We start from the raw sequence: 18,359 nt of genomic DNA on the forward strand, positions 1-18,359 counted from the left end.
TGCGACTACCATTATCGAAATAAAGTGAATGCATAATACTTCTACATAACAGAACACACTGTACTAAGACCAATATTACTAATAATTCTACCATAAATCTCCATATACTATATACCACTACAGAGTGACTTATTCATTCAATTGTACAAGAAAACAATTATTTAGAAAAATACCTAAAAAAAAAGACAGTGACCATATAGTGGTAGATAACAGTACTTCAGACCATATACGTAAGTGATTATTACAGTACAGCTATACATAGTGACTTACAATTGACATTTCTTTTCTGATTGGAGTCGTTCACATTAGACATCTTTTCCATCTGGCCCAGACGACCATGACAACTTCTTGATGAGTTGTAGAGTGTGTAATACAGACACATTTGACTTCACTTAGTTCCTCCACACCTACTATTATTTTCATCTTACTCAAATTCGTCATTCTGCTTTTACCCCTAAGGGTACAGTCACACTAGCAGTATTTGTTCAGTATTTCACTTACAGCCACCATAGCTACAGGAGGGTCCAAGAGTGATCAGATGCCGGAGAAGGCCTGATCTGTGAGTAAGATTTGTACACCACACCAGTAGAAGATGCATAAGCAGGTAAAGTAGAAGATCCGTAGGCAGCGACAGTAGAAGATCCATGACCAGCACCAGTCGCTATGTGCCGAGATTTCAATCTGCGCATGCGCCGCCTCCGGCGGTCATTTTCCCAAAGGCCACAGCATCGACGCAATGGAAGTGCGGAGCCTCCAGGCTTTCACAAAATGTTGCCAGAGCCTCAGCACAACCGAGCACCGCCGAACCTGTAGCACCAGTCTGGGTCATATCATCGCCGGACTACCAAACACCCCCTGTGACTCCGCTAAACTAGCGCTGCCAATCCCCCCAGGGTAAGCTGAATTCAGGACTGTAAGATGGACCCTCATTTGATGCATTCATTGCATTCATTTTTTTCCCCATTTTTCTGTCTGAAAATTTGGGGTGCGTCTTATGGTCCTTAACTTATAGTCCGAAAAATACAGTATACACTATGTATCTTGTATCTCTCTATCTGTTATCTATCTATCTATCTATCTCTCTATCTGTTATCTATCTATCTATTATCTATCTATCTCTCTATCTGTTATCTATCTATCTATTATCTATCTATCTATCTATTATCTATCTATCTGCCATCCAAGTTTTCTACTGTGAAAGTTTTGAGTTCACTAGATTCCTATATGGCTTGACTATTTCACTTACCTTCCTTTTTTATTATCTACTATACGTTGCGGTTTATAAGATGCACCAGATTGTAAGATGCACCCCAAATTTTTGGGAGAAAAATAGGAAAAAGAATGCTTTTTTAAATAAAATGGTGGTGCTTTTTAGAATCCGTGCGTTTTATGACTTATCGGGGGTGGTGGCTGCAGTGAAGCGGGGTTGCTGCTGTCGGAGGCACGAGTGGGGCGATGCTGCGGACCCCAGGCTGGAATGAAGAGGTGTTCGGAGGTGCGACACTGTGGGTGTTAGGTGGTGAGGGGGCTCTGCCGACATTTTGTGAAAGCCCGGAGCCCCTGCTGGTCCATGGTTTACATTGCGGTGGACTCTGGCAAAATGGCCATGCACAGATGAAGATCTCGGCACCAATACACCTGCAGTGTCGCACCTCCGAACACCACCTCCTGCCAGCCTTGCGCCCGCAGCATTGTACCAATCTTGCCTCCTGCCAGCAGCGACACCGCTCCACCACAGTAAGGTATATTCGAATTATAAGACACACACCCATTACCCGCTCAAATTTGGGGGTAAAAAAATGTGGCTTATAATCTGAAAATGTGGTACATCTTTGTAAATGTGAGCAAAACTTTTTTAATCTACAGTTTGGGGCTATTTTCAGAGAGTTTGCCTTACAGCACAAGTGGCAAAGCTCTGTTCTTTCTCTTCTTCTCGCTGTAAACCATTGTATGTTCAGAGAGAACATTTTAGCGCAGAGTTTTGCAGGACTTCTGTTGCTTTAAGCTGTATAATTCCCCTTGTATCTGACAGCATGTGAGAGAATAAAACAGCGGTGGTTAAAGCTTTAGACTTTTCGATCTCGCAGGAAATGTCATTGTTTTATCTCATTTAGAATCTACCACTAAAAACTCTGAAATGTCATTTTGTCAGCAAAGGCAAAACACACAAAGTTAACCTTTCCTGTAATGCTATATCAACATCAGGGATGGTGCTACGAAGCCGGATTCAAGCTGAGATACATTTACCACAAACTGTTTAAATGGATTAATCATTATTTTTCATTTGGCTCTTCTGGATGCTACCTTGAGATATAACAGAAGCTTTTTGGGGGGTTATCTCATCAGAGATAACCTTTCGCAAAATTCAGGTATTTAGCACCCCCAGGAGACAACAGGTTTTTCATGGATAGCCTCAGCCAGCCAAACATGTTTTCGGAGAAATATAGTATTATATGTTGGGCTGTCAGATGAGTGCCATGTAATACAAGGACGGCTCAGAAATCACAGGCACTCTAATAGAGCATTTCTCTGTTTTGGTCAATGGACCACCCTCCATGACTTTCCTTTTCCTTCACGAGAAAATTTCTTTACACCATCTAATTATCTGAGCTGTTCCCTCTCCCTAGAAATAGTTAACCTTGCAGTGATAGTCTGCAGACAAGCTTTTCTTGAGGGCAAGTGTGGTATCACATGGTGGACCTTTAGCAGCTGTGTTGCCCTTCCCCAATGAAATTGCGTAGTTAGCAATCAATGGGGTAAGAAATGGGCATAGAAATAGAAACCAACACCCGAGCTTGGTAGGAAAATTCAGCATTATGATGGAGGCTCATTTAACTTTGCTTTGGTGCCATATCTCATCTATGATTCCTATAGATTAATGTCCTAGAGGTTTTCCCTTTATCGTAAAACATTGTCTCCAATCTCATCAGTAACCAAGAGTGGAGCTAAAAAAAAACACCTCCTGCTTTGGAGGTTCTTACAATCTTTACATGGGCAGTCTGTTTACTTCAAGGAGGACTTTAGATTAATGTTAGCCAAACCCATCAATTTTGGTTGGACCAGTTGGCCATCTTACGGGTAAGGGTCATGTCGTGGTTTAGATTTCATCTTTGGGAGGAAAGTCATCACCAGAGGTTTCTGACAACGACTTGCTCCTCTCTCCCCAATTCAAGTGTCTGGGTGGTTTGGCCGCCAGTCAGCGGTATGGCCTCTTGGTAAAACACATTAGAAATCGGTTGTATACTCTGTCATTTATCTAAGTGATCATACACATAAAAGTGCCTTTTTTAGGTGTATTAGGATAATATATTTTCCCAGATCACCTCTTTTAGGACTCATACACACAGTCATCATTCAGCCTTATACAACTTTTTGCACGGAGTCATAATACAATTTCTTTTGTTAACGGAGCTTTTCTCTACACTGTATGGATGTAGCTTTGACTTTACTAAGAACGTTTCCTTAGTATACAGACGAGTAGTAGTCTATGTATTGCCGGTGGCTCAATAATATCATACCAATATATTTTTTGTATGCACTGTATTTCCTTTATATACATCTTAATCTATTAATTGTCTTTTTATTTTAATCACTGTATTAATATTTCATCTGTCCAGATGCTCCTCTTTATGTGTTTGCATAATGCATAAGACACGGTAAGTACATTAGGCTTAGAAAAATGCAGGACATCCATACTCCAATTACTTTTTTGACATTCCACCCAGTTAGTTAACCTTTAATTTGTAAGACCAGCTGCTCAATAACGATTGTAATAAAGTTTTTCCATCCAAGAAGCCTCTAGGAACCAGTTGCTATTCTCATACTTAGGAGCTGTCGCTTGATATATGTGGCATCGCTTATTTTCAAAGTTGACAGCTTTGTTTATTGTGTCGGCGAAAACAGATTGAAATCAATTTCTCTTGAGAGGTGTAACCTTGAGGTGAACGATTCGAGCTCTGATTATGGAAATCACCACTTTTTTTTTTTTTGTTGCTTTCTTTATAGTTATAATTATTTTTTATGACTTTTGCGCCCTTCATTTTTTTATTATTTTTGATTATTCTGTACAACCAATTTCTGATTTCGTTAACCAAATGAATGCGCCTCCGATAATTTGGTCCTTGTTGTCACCTTGTAGACGTTCCCTGTGATCACAGGCGTATCGTGGACGGCGCTGACACTTTGAAGTGATGGGATTGTCTTACTACTAAATACAAAAAACAAACCACAATAGATTAGAGTGATTTCCTCTTTGATGAGCATATCTTCTATGACATGCCGAGTCCTCGTTGTTTTATTCTTATCTCACTGTTTTTAATATCTTTACCAACTGGACCACAGAGAATTGTCTATTTGGATTAGAGATAACTGTGGAGAGTATCAGGAAACACTTGTGGTTCACGATATTTTGTTTATAAAGTAAAAAGAAGGATTTAGATTGAATAAGCAGATTTGTGTTTTGCAGTTGTCCATCATTTTCGGATAAAAATATTCTTCACAGAGGCGTAGAATTTCCCTGGGAATTATCATATAAAAGTTCATGTTTATTTCTATATTTTCAAAAATGTAATGAAACATTCTCTACAAAATAAAGTCCAATGAACGTGGGTGTAACATGTGTGTAAGGCTACGTTCACATTAGCGTCTTTGGGCGCAGCGTTGTCGACGGATACCGACGCACGCGTCATGCGCCCCTATCTTTAACATGGGGGGCGCATGAACATGTGCTGGTATGCGTTGTCAAGCATTGTACGACGCATGCGTCATTTGGGCGCACCAGACAGGGTGCGGCTGACGCTACATGTTGCATTTTTCCTGCGCCAAATATCTGGTAAACAACGCATGCAACGCACTTGCGACATAAATGCGCCAAAAAAACACATTAGTGTCTATTTAAAACGCATAGGGCGCAGGTGCCTGCGTTTACCCGCGTTGTTCGACGCATGCGCCTTTTGAGTAAAAAACAAGTGATGAAGTGTCTAGACAGTGACAAGAGCATAAGCCTTAGCCAAGGCAAAATCCAACTCCATATTCATGTAGATACTCTCCATGGGACGCTCCATCTTGATGCTGGAAACACAAGCAAAATGGGAGGAATTCATCTCTGCAAGGGTATATATAAACAAATTCCATTACACCCACCCTCTTCTATCCCATTGGTGGTCTTTCTCTTTATAGTGTCTAGACACTTTTTTGGGCGTTTTTTATCTTCAATTGTGTCAAGAATAATAACATTTTAGGACAACGCATGCGTCAAAAAACGCTGCGTTGTGTATGCGGTTTGACATGCGTTTTGGGTTGCGTCGACGACGCTGCGCCCAAAGACGCTAATGTGAACGTAGCCTAAGGCTTACCGTAATAGCGGCACACAGGGATGATTGAGACTGGTGCCATATGGAGAATTGCAATGTTTCAGCTATTTCACCCTTCATCAGGCTTCTAGAGATGATGAGGATGCTGTACTTCTCTTCTCCACCGTTTCTGATCTTCTTGGAGAATCCCGCACAAGACCTGGGACTTAATACCACAGTCAGTGCCCGTTGCTTTATCCCTTTATGTCTGATGAAGGAGGCGATTTTCGAAACGTTGCTATAACATTTTATACAGTGCAATGTGAATATTGGGCATGAAAAAATAAATAAATTACAATTGGAGCATTGCTTTGGTGCTATTTGGTGAGTACTGTTCTTCCTATCTATTGTCATCCGTAATGGTTCACTATTTTTCATCATGTTCTGTTTCCACTTATCATAGAATCATAGAATGTTAGAGTTGGAAGGGACCTCCATTGTCATCGTGTCCAACCCCCTGCTCAGTGCAGGATTCGCTAAACCATCTCCAGTTTTCCAATTTATTTTTTGTCCGATTACAATTTATAGTTAGCAACTATGCACAATCCAACAGTACTTTTTTTGCAGGACTGTCCCACTGATAGGACAGTTGAGTTTATAAAGATCTAAAAAAAGGAAGGTATTTTTGATGGGGAGGGGTGGAACAGGGTTGAGCTTAGAATGTCCCACAATCTGGGATCAGAATGTTGGTATTTACTGTATTTTCTGGCGTACAAGACTACTTTTTAACCCCTGAAAATCGTCTCAAAAGTCGGGTATCGTCTTATACGCCAGGTGTCGTCTTATAGGGCAGGTGCATATTGTGGGGAGCGACCCCAATGACGAGGTGAGGGGGCACCTCAACGGGAAGGTGTAAGTGAAGCAGAGGCAGATAAGGAGATAATAGGATACAAGGGTGAGCCAGATGAGTGAAAGAGGAGTGTTTTTCTAGGCACAGCACCACTCTCTCTCTTTTTTTTGCTTCACTTACACCTTCCTGGTGATCACCTCGTCATCGGGACCACTCCCGCACCCACCCTATAAGACGACACCTGGCATATAAGACAACCCCCGACTTTTGAGAAGATTTTAACTGGAAAAGTTGGGGGTCGTCTTATACGCCCAGTTGTCCTATATATCGGAAAATACGGTACATTCTTTTTCGGAATCTATGAAATATCTCAAATTCGAAAAAGCTAGCACAATATTCTAGAAAAGATCGGTTTTCCATAGTAGATACTGTGGTCCACCGATAAGCGCAAATGCCCTAATAAACCAAGACTTTATTACTAGAAAATAGAAACATCGTTCAAAAATTAATTCTGACTCCCCAGTGTTATATGAAGCAATCTTCTCCCTGACTTACATCTTACTCAGACGTGTTCTTTGCATTTCAGATTTCTATTCCAGTATATCACTGCGATGGAGCCGTTTAGAGAATTATTTGGTTTGGAAATGTGATTTTTGTTAAGGCAATTGAAATAAAAAAAAGTTCCATAATGAACTTGTTTGTGTCAAGCCAGGTAGATGATATTATAGAATAGTCTGGGCTGTTTAAATCTGTGTCTCGCTCGAAAACAGTAAAGCATTAATAGTGGCTTTTTATAGAATTCAGTGCTGCTTAGAGAGTTTCACTGTAGATCTTTGCATTATTGTGTGTGTTTTTTTTAAGTTTGCTGAAGAATAATGCACATACAGAACATACAGAACTATGGCTAGGCTTTTTTTCACCTAACATTTAATGCACATAGATAACACCTTATAGGAGCATGCTCGCTCATCACTAATTAATACCTTTTAAAAATAACAGATCCCCTGATTCTTCCACTCTTTTCCATTTAGCGCTGCGTCAGTCTATTACAGACTTATTAATATTTGTTTATTCTGGAGTACACTATGTGAAATCTCTGCTTGCAGCCCAACTGGGCGTTTCTTCAGAATCATTTCTTGGGGCGTGTGCTTTTACCCCTCTCTCCCAGATGCTGCCAATCCGTGCTCAGCAGCATGTGAAACTGCTAGCTCAGCTGCTGAGCTGTGATTGGCAGCATATGGGAGGGAGTGTTGAAATTTGACACACAGGGAAGGCTCTGAAGAAATGTTCAGTTGGACTGCAAGCAGAGATTTCACATAGTGCCCTCCAGAAGAAACAAATATAAATATTAGTGATGAGCGAGTATACTCGTTGCTTGGGTTTTCCCGAGCACGCTCGGGTGATCTCCGCGTATTTATAAGTGTTCGGAGATTTAGTTTTTGTCACCTCAGCTGAATGATTTATGGCTACTACCCAGCCTGAGTACATGTGGGGGTTGCCTGGTTGATAGGGAATTCCCACATGTGTTCAGACTGTCTAGCAGCCGTAAATACAGTAATTCAGCTGAGGTGACGAAAACTAAGAACAGCAAACTGGTTTTACAATAGGAATAAACAGGAAAAAGTGCATTTTCAGTGATTTTTTCAGGCAATTTTCTGAGCTATCTTGTTAAAAAAAATTCCTAAATTCCGTGTGCACATACCATTATATTATGTTACTATTTTATAATCAAGGTTTTATTTGTAAAAAGTGCGAAAATTGTCTGACAGCAAAAAAGGTTAATCAAGTGGCAACTTACGCCAATTCCATTACTATTTACAAGTTTTTTCGCAATTATGGACTTTGCTCCATTCTACATTATTCATCATTCTCTGGCCTATGTAAATATTTTAGACATTGATGAATTACGACTTTGTAATGACAATGGGAGTGTGTGTACTGTCTGCAGGGCAACTCTGCTGATTTATGGTGAAAAAAGATGAAATCTCATTTATTATTTGTGTAATTAAGGCGCTCGCTGTGTCCAAATTGCTTTCAGATATAGTTTGTTTACACAACTGGAGGAAATAAAACATCGGCTAATGAAGCGTCTTCACTTTTTTAGTGATGGAAGAATTTTTATCTTACAAGTTATATGACAATTTATGTTTTTATGCTATGGCTGATTTATCACTACTGCTTGTATCATGAGTTTTTAAAGCAGATGTAAGATGTCATGTGTTTAAACCAGCAATTAAATAGGAAAGCAATATATATTGGCCCCAAAGGGACATTTATAGGTGAACATTAAACAATGTATTCATATTCCCTACAAGTCTTGGCAAAGTAGCCACCGAAAAAAGTTTGTCTGTAAGAGCGACTGATGGGAAGATTTATTGTTTTTGCTTTATTTTGTTAGGATATTCTTAGAGAAATGTATTTGCTGTTTATTTTTAGTTGTCTTTTGCCATTTTTAAGTCTTTTACTTAGATATTTAGATTAACACAGCCGTGTTGCCTTTTTGGGGGGTGTTAAAAATGCATTATTTTTCAAGTAATATTTAAAACATTGTGGTTTTGCATAGATTGAGGTGAAATCCTGGAAAAATATGTAAAGTTTTACAGGCCTTGAGTCTTCAAAGCTTTTTCTCCAGAATTCTTTGAAAAGTCTCAACTTTTTTGGAACCCAAGGCTACAATAAAATTTTGAAACTTTTTTCATGCCATTTTTGCCCAGCTATGATTCAGTGAGCAGAGTTGGGGGAGACCGGGTGTGTGCAACCCTTGCTCGTCAAATTCATGACAAGAGGTGGCATTCATTAAGTCACAAATCTTACTCCAGTCTTTAACTGAACATATGTGCTCCTTACCGCCCTGTTTTGATCAATCACAACCTTAGTCTTTCTTAACCCACTGTGGCCATTGTGCATGATTTAGCTATGGTTTTCCATAGCCATTGCAAAGACTCATATGTGGTGATTCATTAACTGGCATGGCTCACACCAGTCTTAATGAGGCACTCACAGTCAGGATCATACTGGCCCACTGGAGAACCGGAGGACTCTCCGGTGGGCCCAGGCACTAACCCCTGCTGGCATATTGGCAAGCAGCTGCCTAGGGCCACCACTGCTCCAGGGGACCCCCAGCCAGTGGTGTGTCACTAATAGCAGCACACCAAGCTGCTATGGGGCCCCTGAGTTGAGGGGGCCCTCCCGGTGGCTGAGAGCAGCAGCTGGTGACAGGAGCCTGTCCCCGCTGCTAAAGAGAAATGAATATTCACACTTCCTCACCCCTCCATGGGCATGGAGAGGAGTGAATACCATTTCCCTTTAATAGCGGGCAGCATTAGCCGCAGACTGAGGCTAACACTGCCCACCAGTGCTGCTGAATCAGGGCCCCGGAGGTGGGCCCCTGAAGGGCAGCGAACACTGATTGTGCTCCCTGCAGCTTGGGACCGGAGCTGCAGTGACCGTCCTCCTTCCTGCCCTGCCTGCCTGGCACTTCCTGTCTGACTCAATGTGGCTGGATGATGTCATCATCATTCAGCATGGCTGTTTCAGAGAGGAATCTGCCAGGATGTGCTGCGGCAACTGGGAACATGTGGGGAGGTGAGTGGGTGCTGTGTGTGTGTCTGTCTCTGCCTGCCTGCGTGTGTGCGGCTGTGTGTATATGTGGTGCGGTGTGGTGCTTTGTGTGTGTGTGTGTGTGTGTGTGTGTGTGTGAGAGAGTGGTGCGGTGCTGTCTGTGTGTGGTGCTGTATGTGTGATAGTGGTGTTGTGTGTGTGTGTATTGGAGATATTAGAGATTGGCAATGATGTGGGTGATGGGGGTGTTGGGGTGAAGGCAATGATGGTGGTGGGGGGCAATAATGGTGGTGGGGGGAGGCAATTATCATGGTGGTGGGGGAGGCAATGATGATGGTGGTGGAGGCAATTATGATGGTGGTGGGGGAGGCAATGATGATGATGGTGGTCGGGGCGGCAATGATGGAGGTGGTAGAATGGGCAATGATGGTGTGGTGGGGGAGAAGGCAATGATGGTGGGGGGAGGCAATGATGATGGTGGTGGGGGGAGGCAATGATGGAGGTGGTGGAAAGGACAATGATGATGGTGGTGGGGGGAGGAAATGATGGAGGTGTTGGAATGGGGCTGCATTATTCTCTCAAGGGGCTACATCATACTATATGAGGGGAGCTGCATTATGCCCTACGAGTGGCAAGAGTATATTCTATGGGGGCTGCCTTATGAGGGGGTAGCATTATACTCTGAGGGGACTACATTATATTCTGTGGAGGGGCTGCATCATATTATATGTGGGGGGCTGCATCATTCTCTCAGGAGGCTACATCATACTTTATGAGGGGAGCTGCATTATGCCCTATGAAGGGGCTACAGTATATTCTGTGGGGGGCTGCCTTATGAGGGGGTTGCATTATACTCTGAGGGAGCTACCTTCTATTCTGTGGAGGGGCTGCATTATACTATATGAGGGGGGGCACATTATGCCAAATAAAGGTGCTACATTATATTCTATGGGGGGCTGCATTATACCTAATGAGGTGGTTGCATTATATTTTGTGGGGTGCTGTATTATACCCTATGAGGGGGCTGCATTATATTCCTTGAGGGAGGCTACATTATATTCTATGAGGTGGCTACCTTATATTCTATAAAGGGGCTATCCCAGCCCCTGCTACATAATTAAGATGAGTACTACCTTATATGATACCCTGATATTAGCATGTTTTACCACACAGTTGATGGTCTTGAATTTATTTCTATGTAGCTGCATAGTGGGCCCCAAGAATGATTTTCTCTGGTGGGTCCAAGGTGCTTCAGTCCAACGCTGCTCACAGTCATCTAATTCATTAAGTGTGCCACTTCATAATTTAGGCGCTTCTCTTACTCATCATACGCCGCCTTCAGAAATGTATGCTATTGTAATATAATGAATTTGTTTGGTATCATGATGTCACGTCTCACCTACCTCCCACTTATCCTACGCCCATATTGGCAAAGCTGGCTGGGACTGTCATGTAAATGCCAAAAGTAGCAATATATTTGCACAAGTCCTAAGTTGAGAAAAAATATTACAACTTATTAATGTGTTTAATGTTTATGCCAGATTTCTGGCATAAGCACCTTCATGAATAGCCCCCATAGTTTTTGCCACAACCTTCAAAAACCAACGCAAAAAAATAAAATGACAGCCACAATGGGTAGACAAAGCCTTAGGGCCTGATTCATAAAATCTTTCATGCTTTTAAGCCAAAAAAGTAGGGTAAAAGCCTTGAATTTTTGGAGCAGCCCGAAGTTGTGCCAAAATGTTGCAACTTTCGGTGTTTCACACCAGTTTTTTGCTGAACTGGGACAAGCTTGGGCAGAACAGGGGGGTGCGGCAGCAGCGGGACCACACTGCTCCTCTAATTCATGGCAAGATGTGGCATTCCCTATGCCAGAAATGTCACTCCAGTCACTAACTCATCTAGTCAGATGCTGCTTATTCATTAAGAGGCATGCACGTCTTCATGACTCAGGAACATCTCACACCACCGCGCCTCTGACCGGCAAGAAAATCGCCAGTCTTGCTAAATCAGAGCCTGAGTGTTGTAAATATTGTTAATGAAGTTTTGGTCTCTATTACATCATGTTTGATGAGGAATAATAAAATCTGACAGACTCAATAGATAAGTCGTTGGAGTTTATCGAGCAATGGATCTTACATTGTGGCTTTCATTGTAAACAGAAGACACCACACAGATGTGAACAGAGGCCAACTTACAGTTTTACATTTTCTATTAATAAAGGCTGCAATGTATAAATGTGCCATATTTTTTAAAGCAAAGTTTCGTTCTTCATTCTGTCTTGACATGTTTTCTTCTCACCTTGCAGCTTCAACGGATGACAGTACAGCGGAGAAGCAGCGCGGGTCTTTGCACACGGGACTAATTATAGGAATACTTGTACTCGTACTGGTGGTTGTCGCTGCCATCCTTGTAACAATTTACATGTACCATCACCCGACATCTTCTGCAAGTCTCTTTTTCATTGAGGTAAGTTTATTATATTTCTCTTAAACGGTTAGGCCTTCACAAGATTCAGCTCAATTTTAAACCATTTTCTTACCTGCATTAAAAGGGGTCAGAGAAGTTATCAGAGATGAACCTGGTCAATTGGAAGTCCCTGTCTAAAATGGCTAGGTCAAAGATGCGAAAGTGGAAAGAAAATGACCAGATGGCAGGCAATGCTGATGGTCCTCGGGGTCTCTTTTTCCTGCCGTCATTGCTCCAACCTATTCATTCTAGGCCGGGCATGTACAGGCATGATCTACATTTCCCATCCTGTTCACTCTAAGGCGGGATGTCTGGCTGTGAGCAGGTCTTAACATCTATGCATTATGGATGTGCAATGAGCAGTCTGAGGCCTGGTCACAGTCAGAAGTCCATGTCTAGAGTGAACAGGTCAAAGATGTGAAAGTGGAAAGCAAATGACCAGATGGCAGGCAGTGCTGCTGGTCCTAAGTATCTCTTTTTTCCTGCTGTCATGGCTCCAACCTATTCACTCTTGGCCAGGACTTCTGGGCACCAAGAGACCTCCAGAGATCACTGCACGTTTCAAGTCATGAATCCACCGGGTATTATGTCAAGACTGTCAATAATACCACTTCAAGAAAACAAATACCGGCATCTTCCTGAAGCAGGTTCGCACTAAAAATCTCAACAGTTCTACCGGCATCGTTCTACCGGACCATTATTTTCTCAGTATTATGTCATGTACAACACACAAGCTCCCTCTGACAAATACATTTACTGCGCTCATGGAAACCTCACATAAGATCTACAGGTCTTGTGATATCCGAGTCTTCTATGTGCTGTCTAAATTGTAATTATGATAAACATATTCCTGCGCCGGGTTCTCAGATGGCACAATATACTGAAACATGTTTCTTTCATGAACATCAGATCTCTCTTTTGCCGGATAAAGGTTTTTCTATCTGACTTTACAATAACTTATTAAATATCTGTCAAATCTTAGTAAGAGCGATGACCTTGTGCAGAATGCTGATCACACCGCACTCCCGAGACCCGAGCTCACTATTTGTGAAATAATCCCTCTTCTTACTATATCTTTAAAGCCGCAAGTGTGGAATTGTTTTTTTTTTTTTCAAACAGAACCAGCTACTTTTGAGAAAAGTCATTTGCATAATACTTTGTACATGAGAAGAAAATACTTTAGAGAAATAGAGAATTATATATTGATTTGCATTTGAAGTTACAATTTATTTTTGATTTTTACTTGTTTCTTCATTCTCACTCCTTTCACATATATTCCGCTACCCATCCTCATAGGATTCACGTACTTGTCTGATGAATGTTCCATGAAAGCTTTTTGATTCCCAGTCATTTTTATGATAGGAACCCCTGAATGTAGCTGTATTACTACTCCAATGAACCGTGGGTGCACGTAAAGCTTTGCTAAGCAACTATATGTTATGCCCTAGATTTTATGGTCCCTGCTAAACCTCTTGTCACATCTGTCTTCTTCAACATCCAAGAACGACTATCAAACACTGTCATAGAGTAGTGCTGAAAGGGGTTTTCCACTATTGGCCATTGTTGTGTTAAAATAATAAAATCAGATGGTACTCGCCCTGCCCAAGTCTAGCTTACCAAAAAAGAGGCAAAAAAATAAAAGTGGCAAATTTTTTGCACACCTTGCAAAAAAAAAAATGCCATTTTGGGTGAATTTCTGATTTCAAGATATGGGAGGCCTAAATGTCTCTATAATGTAAATTTAAATTGACCAGTTGAAATTTAAGGTGCCCCAAAGTAGAAGCCACCACTTGGTGGTGGTCTTAGGGAATATGCCTTTTTTGCTCTCTCTGTGTTGCATCACTGTCTATGAATGAGTCATGAAGTGGCCGTACAGACTAGATGAATGTCAACCAACCTTACCCATATCGATTTAGGGGAAAGAAAGGTTGGGTATTTTTATATTTTAAGATGTTCAAGATCTTAGTACTCGCAGCAGATAAGCTGTCAGATGCTTACTCCAACTCCCCGCATTGAGAAGACATGTATGCTCAGTCGAATCGCATGTACTTGTGCGGGCAGCACGGTGGCGCAGTGGTTAGCACTGCAGCCTTGCAGCGCTGGGGTCCTGGGTTCTAATCTCACCCAGGACAACATCTGCAAAGAGTTTGTATGTTCTCTCCGTGTTTGCGTGGGTTTCCTCCGGGCACTCCGGTTTCCTCCCACATTCCAAAGACATACCGATAGGGATTCTAGATTGTGAGCCCCATCGGGGACAGCGATGACAATGTGTGCAAAACTATAAAGTGCTGCGGAATATGTTAGCGCTATATAAAAATAAAGATTATTATTATGGAAGGGTTTTGTGGAATAGTTGTTGGTCGAACAACAGTTTGACCGACCACTATCTAAGTAGTATAGCCAACTTTGCTTCTCATAGATAGTAAACATAGCCAGCTAGCTATACAGGGCATGTTGGCTAAGGCTGGGTTCACTTTGCATATGGTCCACACATCAGTGGCTCCATCAGGACGTCCATCCAAAGCAAAAAAAAACACATAAAGAGCAGACTCGCCAAAACCTGTATTAGTTACAATTTTGGCCAAAATGGATAAGCCCGCAACCCAACGTCAAGGGTCCGCATAAACATGCGAGTCCTACTCTAATATCAAAAACAGCTAACATAGAAAAACTAAAAAAAACACCACATAAAGAGCAGACTCACCAAAACCTTGTCAGATGACAAATGCACTCGTAGGGTGCAGCAGGCCCCCGATAATAAATGTTAAAGCAGCACAGGTGCAAGCTACTGATGAGAGCAACCACCCACTCGCCCAAACATTAGAGGGGTTGGCTGCCTAGTAGCAAAAATGCACACAGGTAATGCTTGCATAAGACACTATTCACACAGATAAATGTGATGCACAGTGTCTGGACAACCTATTGATCACGCCCATAGTATTAGCAGGCGGGCTGTCCAGCACTATATATATATACATGCAACACACAAGAAACAACATAAAGGGGCCCTGCCGCACCCTGCAAAAAGATGATAAAAAGTGCAAAAAAGATGAAAAATTAAATAATGTATATAATACATTAGATGAGGTCCATCCAAAGCAGCAAAAAATACAATTTGGACAGATCCATCCAAAATAAGTGAGATGGAATCACTTTGTCCATCTCGAGGCACAAAAGCGTGGACATTGCCACTTCAGTCAAGGTGGATATAATGAATCACTGTATCTTTTTTTATCTTATGAAGAGTTTTCATCCACTTCACATTTATTTCTTTACAGAGACGCCCAAGCAGGTGGCCAGCAATGAAGTTTAGGAGAGGATCAGGGCATCCTGCTTATGCTGAAGTAGAACCTGTTGGAGAAAAAGAAGGCTTCATTGTATCAGAGCAATGCTGAGTTTTTTTGGAACAATGCGCCAGTACTGGTTTCTGGTGAAAGACGTATAATTTTTGCATATATTTTCCAGGAAAAATAATGCTGTGAGCTACCTATATCCAGAGACAGAACGACTATTTCTCATGATCTTCGATCAAGATGAAAGATTCCTTTGCTCTGAAGTTCGAATGCCACTCACGGAAGTCTTCCTATTGTGGAATTAAGTAGTACGTCCTGGGCAACATAGCTGGACAACAGTAGTCAGCGGACGACTCTTCTACTGGCTTCCGAGGAGGCTTTCAACAAGAGATATATATATATGGAAATTCAAAATTTTATGGACAATTAATGGTGCAGCCTAGCAAATGCTAATGAGCAGGCACCGCTACATATTAGAATTATGAAGGGTTCTGAATGAGGAATTTATGAAACCATTTTTACAAACCGTGCACCTAGACATCAATGACCCAGATACGTGACCATGATACAAGTGGTTTATTGCTGTCTGCTTAGTATTGTGCTTTATCTAAATATTACAAAAGTGGCCAAAGTGATTCTCATTATTTATGCCCAAAAATAGGTACACCCGGGGTAACCTTTACAAGCACTGTCATCAAAATTTAAGCTGTTAAGCTGTATTTGTGAACAAGTATGGGGGAGCTGCAGACAATGGGTAACATTTACAAAGTTAGGACCATCCAATATTCCTATAACCAAAAGTATCTGGCTTAAGAAGGGAGATGCATCTAAGTATCACAAGATAAAGCAAAAGAAAAAGAAAAACGGTGCTGCAAAATATATCACTGTTTTATATCAAATGTATTACATATAAAATATTGTAACTAATTTTGTAACAGAATAAAACAGAGTAGCTCAATGGAGGGCTAACAAGAGATCTACCAAGGCTACAAGCAGTATATAGTTATGCCTACATATCTGCTGCAGTACATTCTCTAGTCGTCAACCAGATACATCAAGTAGAAGACTATGGGATACAAACTTATTAGTGATGCAAAGCCCTGTTAGGTGTGTAGCCCTGCACTTCAAAACGTGTTTCACCCAGCTTCATCAGGCGGCGTGTCAGAAAAAACTCACCTTCTTGCTCTTTTTTTGACATGCCCCCTGATGAAGCTGGGTGAAACACAGTTGGAGATCCACATTACTACTATGTAAGTTTGCATCCTACACTCTTCATCATGATATATAACGTTGACCATAGGGGAATGTACTGCAATAGATATCTGGGCATACTAATTATATACTGCTTGGGAGGTTTGTTGTTAGCTCTCCATTGAGTTAATCTGTTTTTTAACATAATAGTTATAATATTTTACATTTAATAAAGTTTTTATATTTGTGAGATATTTTGTAGCACCATTTTTCTTTTCCTTTTGGTTTGTCTTGTAACGTTTACAAAGATCTTGTGTTTCTCCGATGTAGATCACGGCGCTGTCCGGTAGTGCTGAAGATGGCCTTGTAGATAGGTAAGGGTTGTAAATATCTGCACTGCAGAAGACATGGCTGGAACGAAGCCAAATAATTATTGATGAGGTATTAGCATACTCTTATTTTGCAAGACAAAAATTGACATATTCATCTCAGCAAGTTGGATTAAACCAAAAAGCTCTACCATACTTCATCTTTTTTGAATGTGACAGGACAGTCTTTGTTCTATTATTTTCTTTCCAAAGCTCCATAAATTGTTGAAGACGCATGCTGTGTAGTAGAACCAGTCCCCCATAGGGACCCGAACAGTAACAGTACATGTATATGTATTATGACCATACACTTACTATTGCAGCCAGTGCTTGAAATATAAAATCAAGTCAACTGATCTTTGCAAATGTTGCCCAAAGTCTTCTCAGGAACATTTCTAGAAATGCTACGTCTTCAACAGGTCAACTTATAATAATAAACACAGTGTAAACCTACAGACGTCCGCGTTATCTTTTTTCCTGGTTACGTGCCATGTATTTTCATGGGTTTATACGAATGTCATATGTACATATTTATGCCAAGTCATGGAATGTATGAAACTCTACTGTTCAAAATTAAAAGGTTATTTCCAAAAATTTGCCGATTTTTTGGCGGTCCACCCGTTGGAACTCCAACAATTCTGAAATTTGAAACATGAGAACGTGGCTGCACCATTTTGTGAAGTGCTCATGTGTGACCTACTCTCCATTAATTTTCTATGGAACTGCATAGACAATAAATGGATTATAGGCCACTCGTGCACACTCATGCTTCACGCAGAGCTCCATTTTAGGGCTACCAAATTCCCAATCTTGAAATAGCTGGTGGTCCCAGAAATTGGACCTGCAGTGATCTTCTTGTTATCCCCTATTTATAGGATAAAGGATAACTTGATTTTTGTGAAATAACCCTTTAAATGGGTCATTGTTTGATGTTTGTGAAATAGACGACATTGATCATTTTGTTGATGGCACCTGTCGATTGATACTATACATTACTCATCAAGTGATTAGTCTGTTCTTGGACAAGCATTGGAATCTTGGCGACTTTCACAACAGCTAAAAAGGGTCCAAAAAAAAGGAACAAACATTAAATTGGCAACAGGATCCCAAGGGTGACCAAGTGTCCTTGAGGTAAGTGGGGAGTGAAGACTAGATTGTCCACAGAAAAACACCTACAGAATAAATTGCTGAAAATGTAACTAGGAAATTACAAAATTACATTGTTTCAATTTTTCATGGTAAATGTAAATTTTGAAAATTATTGAAAATGTATGCTTTATTTTTTTATAGCTCTAAATATCACTATAAGAAAGTCTAATATTTTTCTAACTTTTCA

The 18,359-nt window shown here is 41.0% G+C and overlaps 1 protein-coding gene across 2 annotated transcripts in view; it reads left to right on the plus strand.

The window, feature by feature from the left end:
- Positions 1-17,476, plus strand: part of PLXDC2 (plexin domain containing 2) — a 635,896-nt gene extending 618,420 nt beyond the window's left edge. For both annotated transcript variants that reach the window (XM_069729531.1, XM_069729533.1), the window contains 2 exons: positions 12,011-12,171; positions 15,450-17,476. In XM_069729531.1, coding sequence (XP_069585632.1) covers positions 12,011-12,171; positions 15,450-15,566 — 278 coding nt within the window. In that variant the 3' untranslated portion in view covers positions 15,567-17,476. The remainder of the gene's footprint in view (positions 1-12,010; positions 12,172-15,449) is intronic.
- Positions 17,477-18,359: the final 883 nt, after the last annotated feature.

Source organism: Ranitomeya imitator, chromosome 6, assembly GCF_032444005.1.
Source record: "Ranitomeya imitator isolate aRanImi1 chromosome 6, aRanImi1.pri, whole genome shotgun sequence".
In the NCBI taxonomy this organism is placed as follows: domain Eukaryota; kingdom Metazoa; phylum Chordata; class Amphibia; order Anura; family Dendrobatidae; genus Ranitomeya; species Ranitomeya imitator.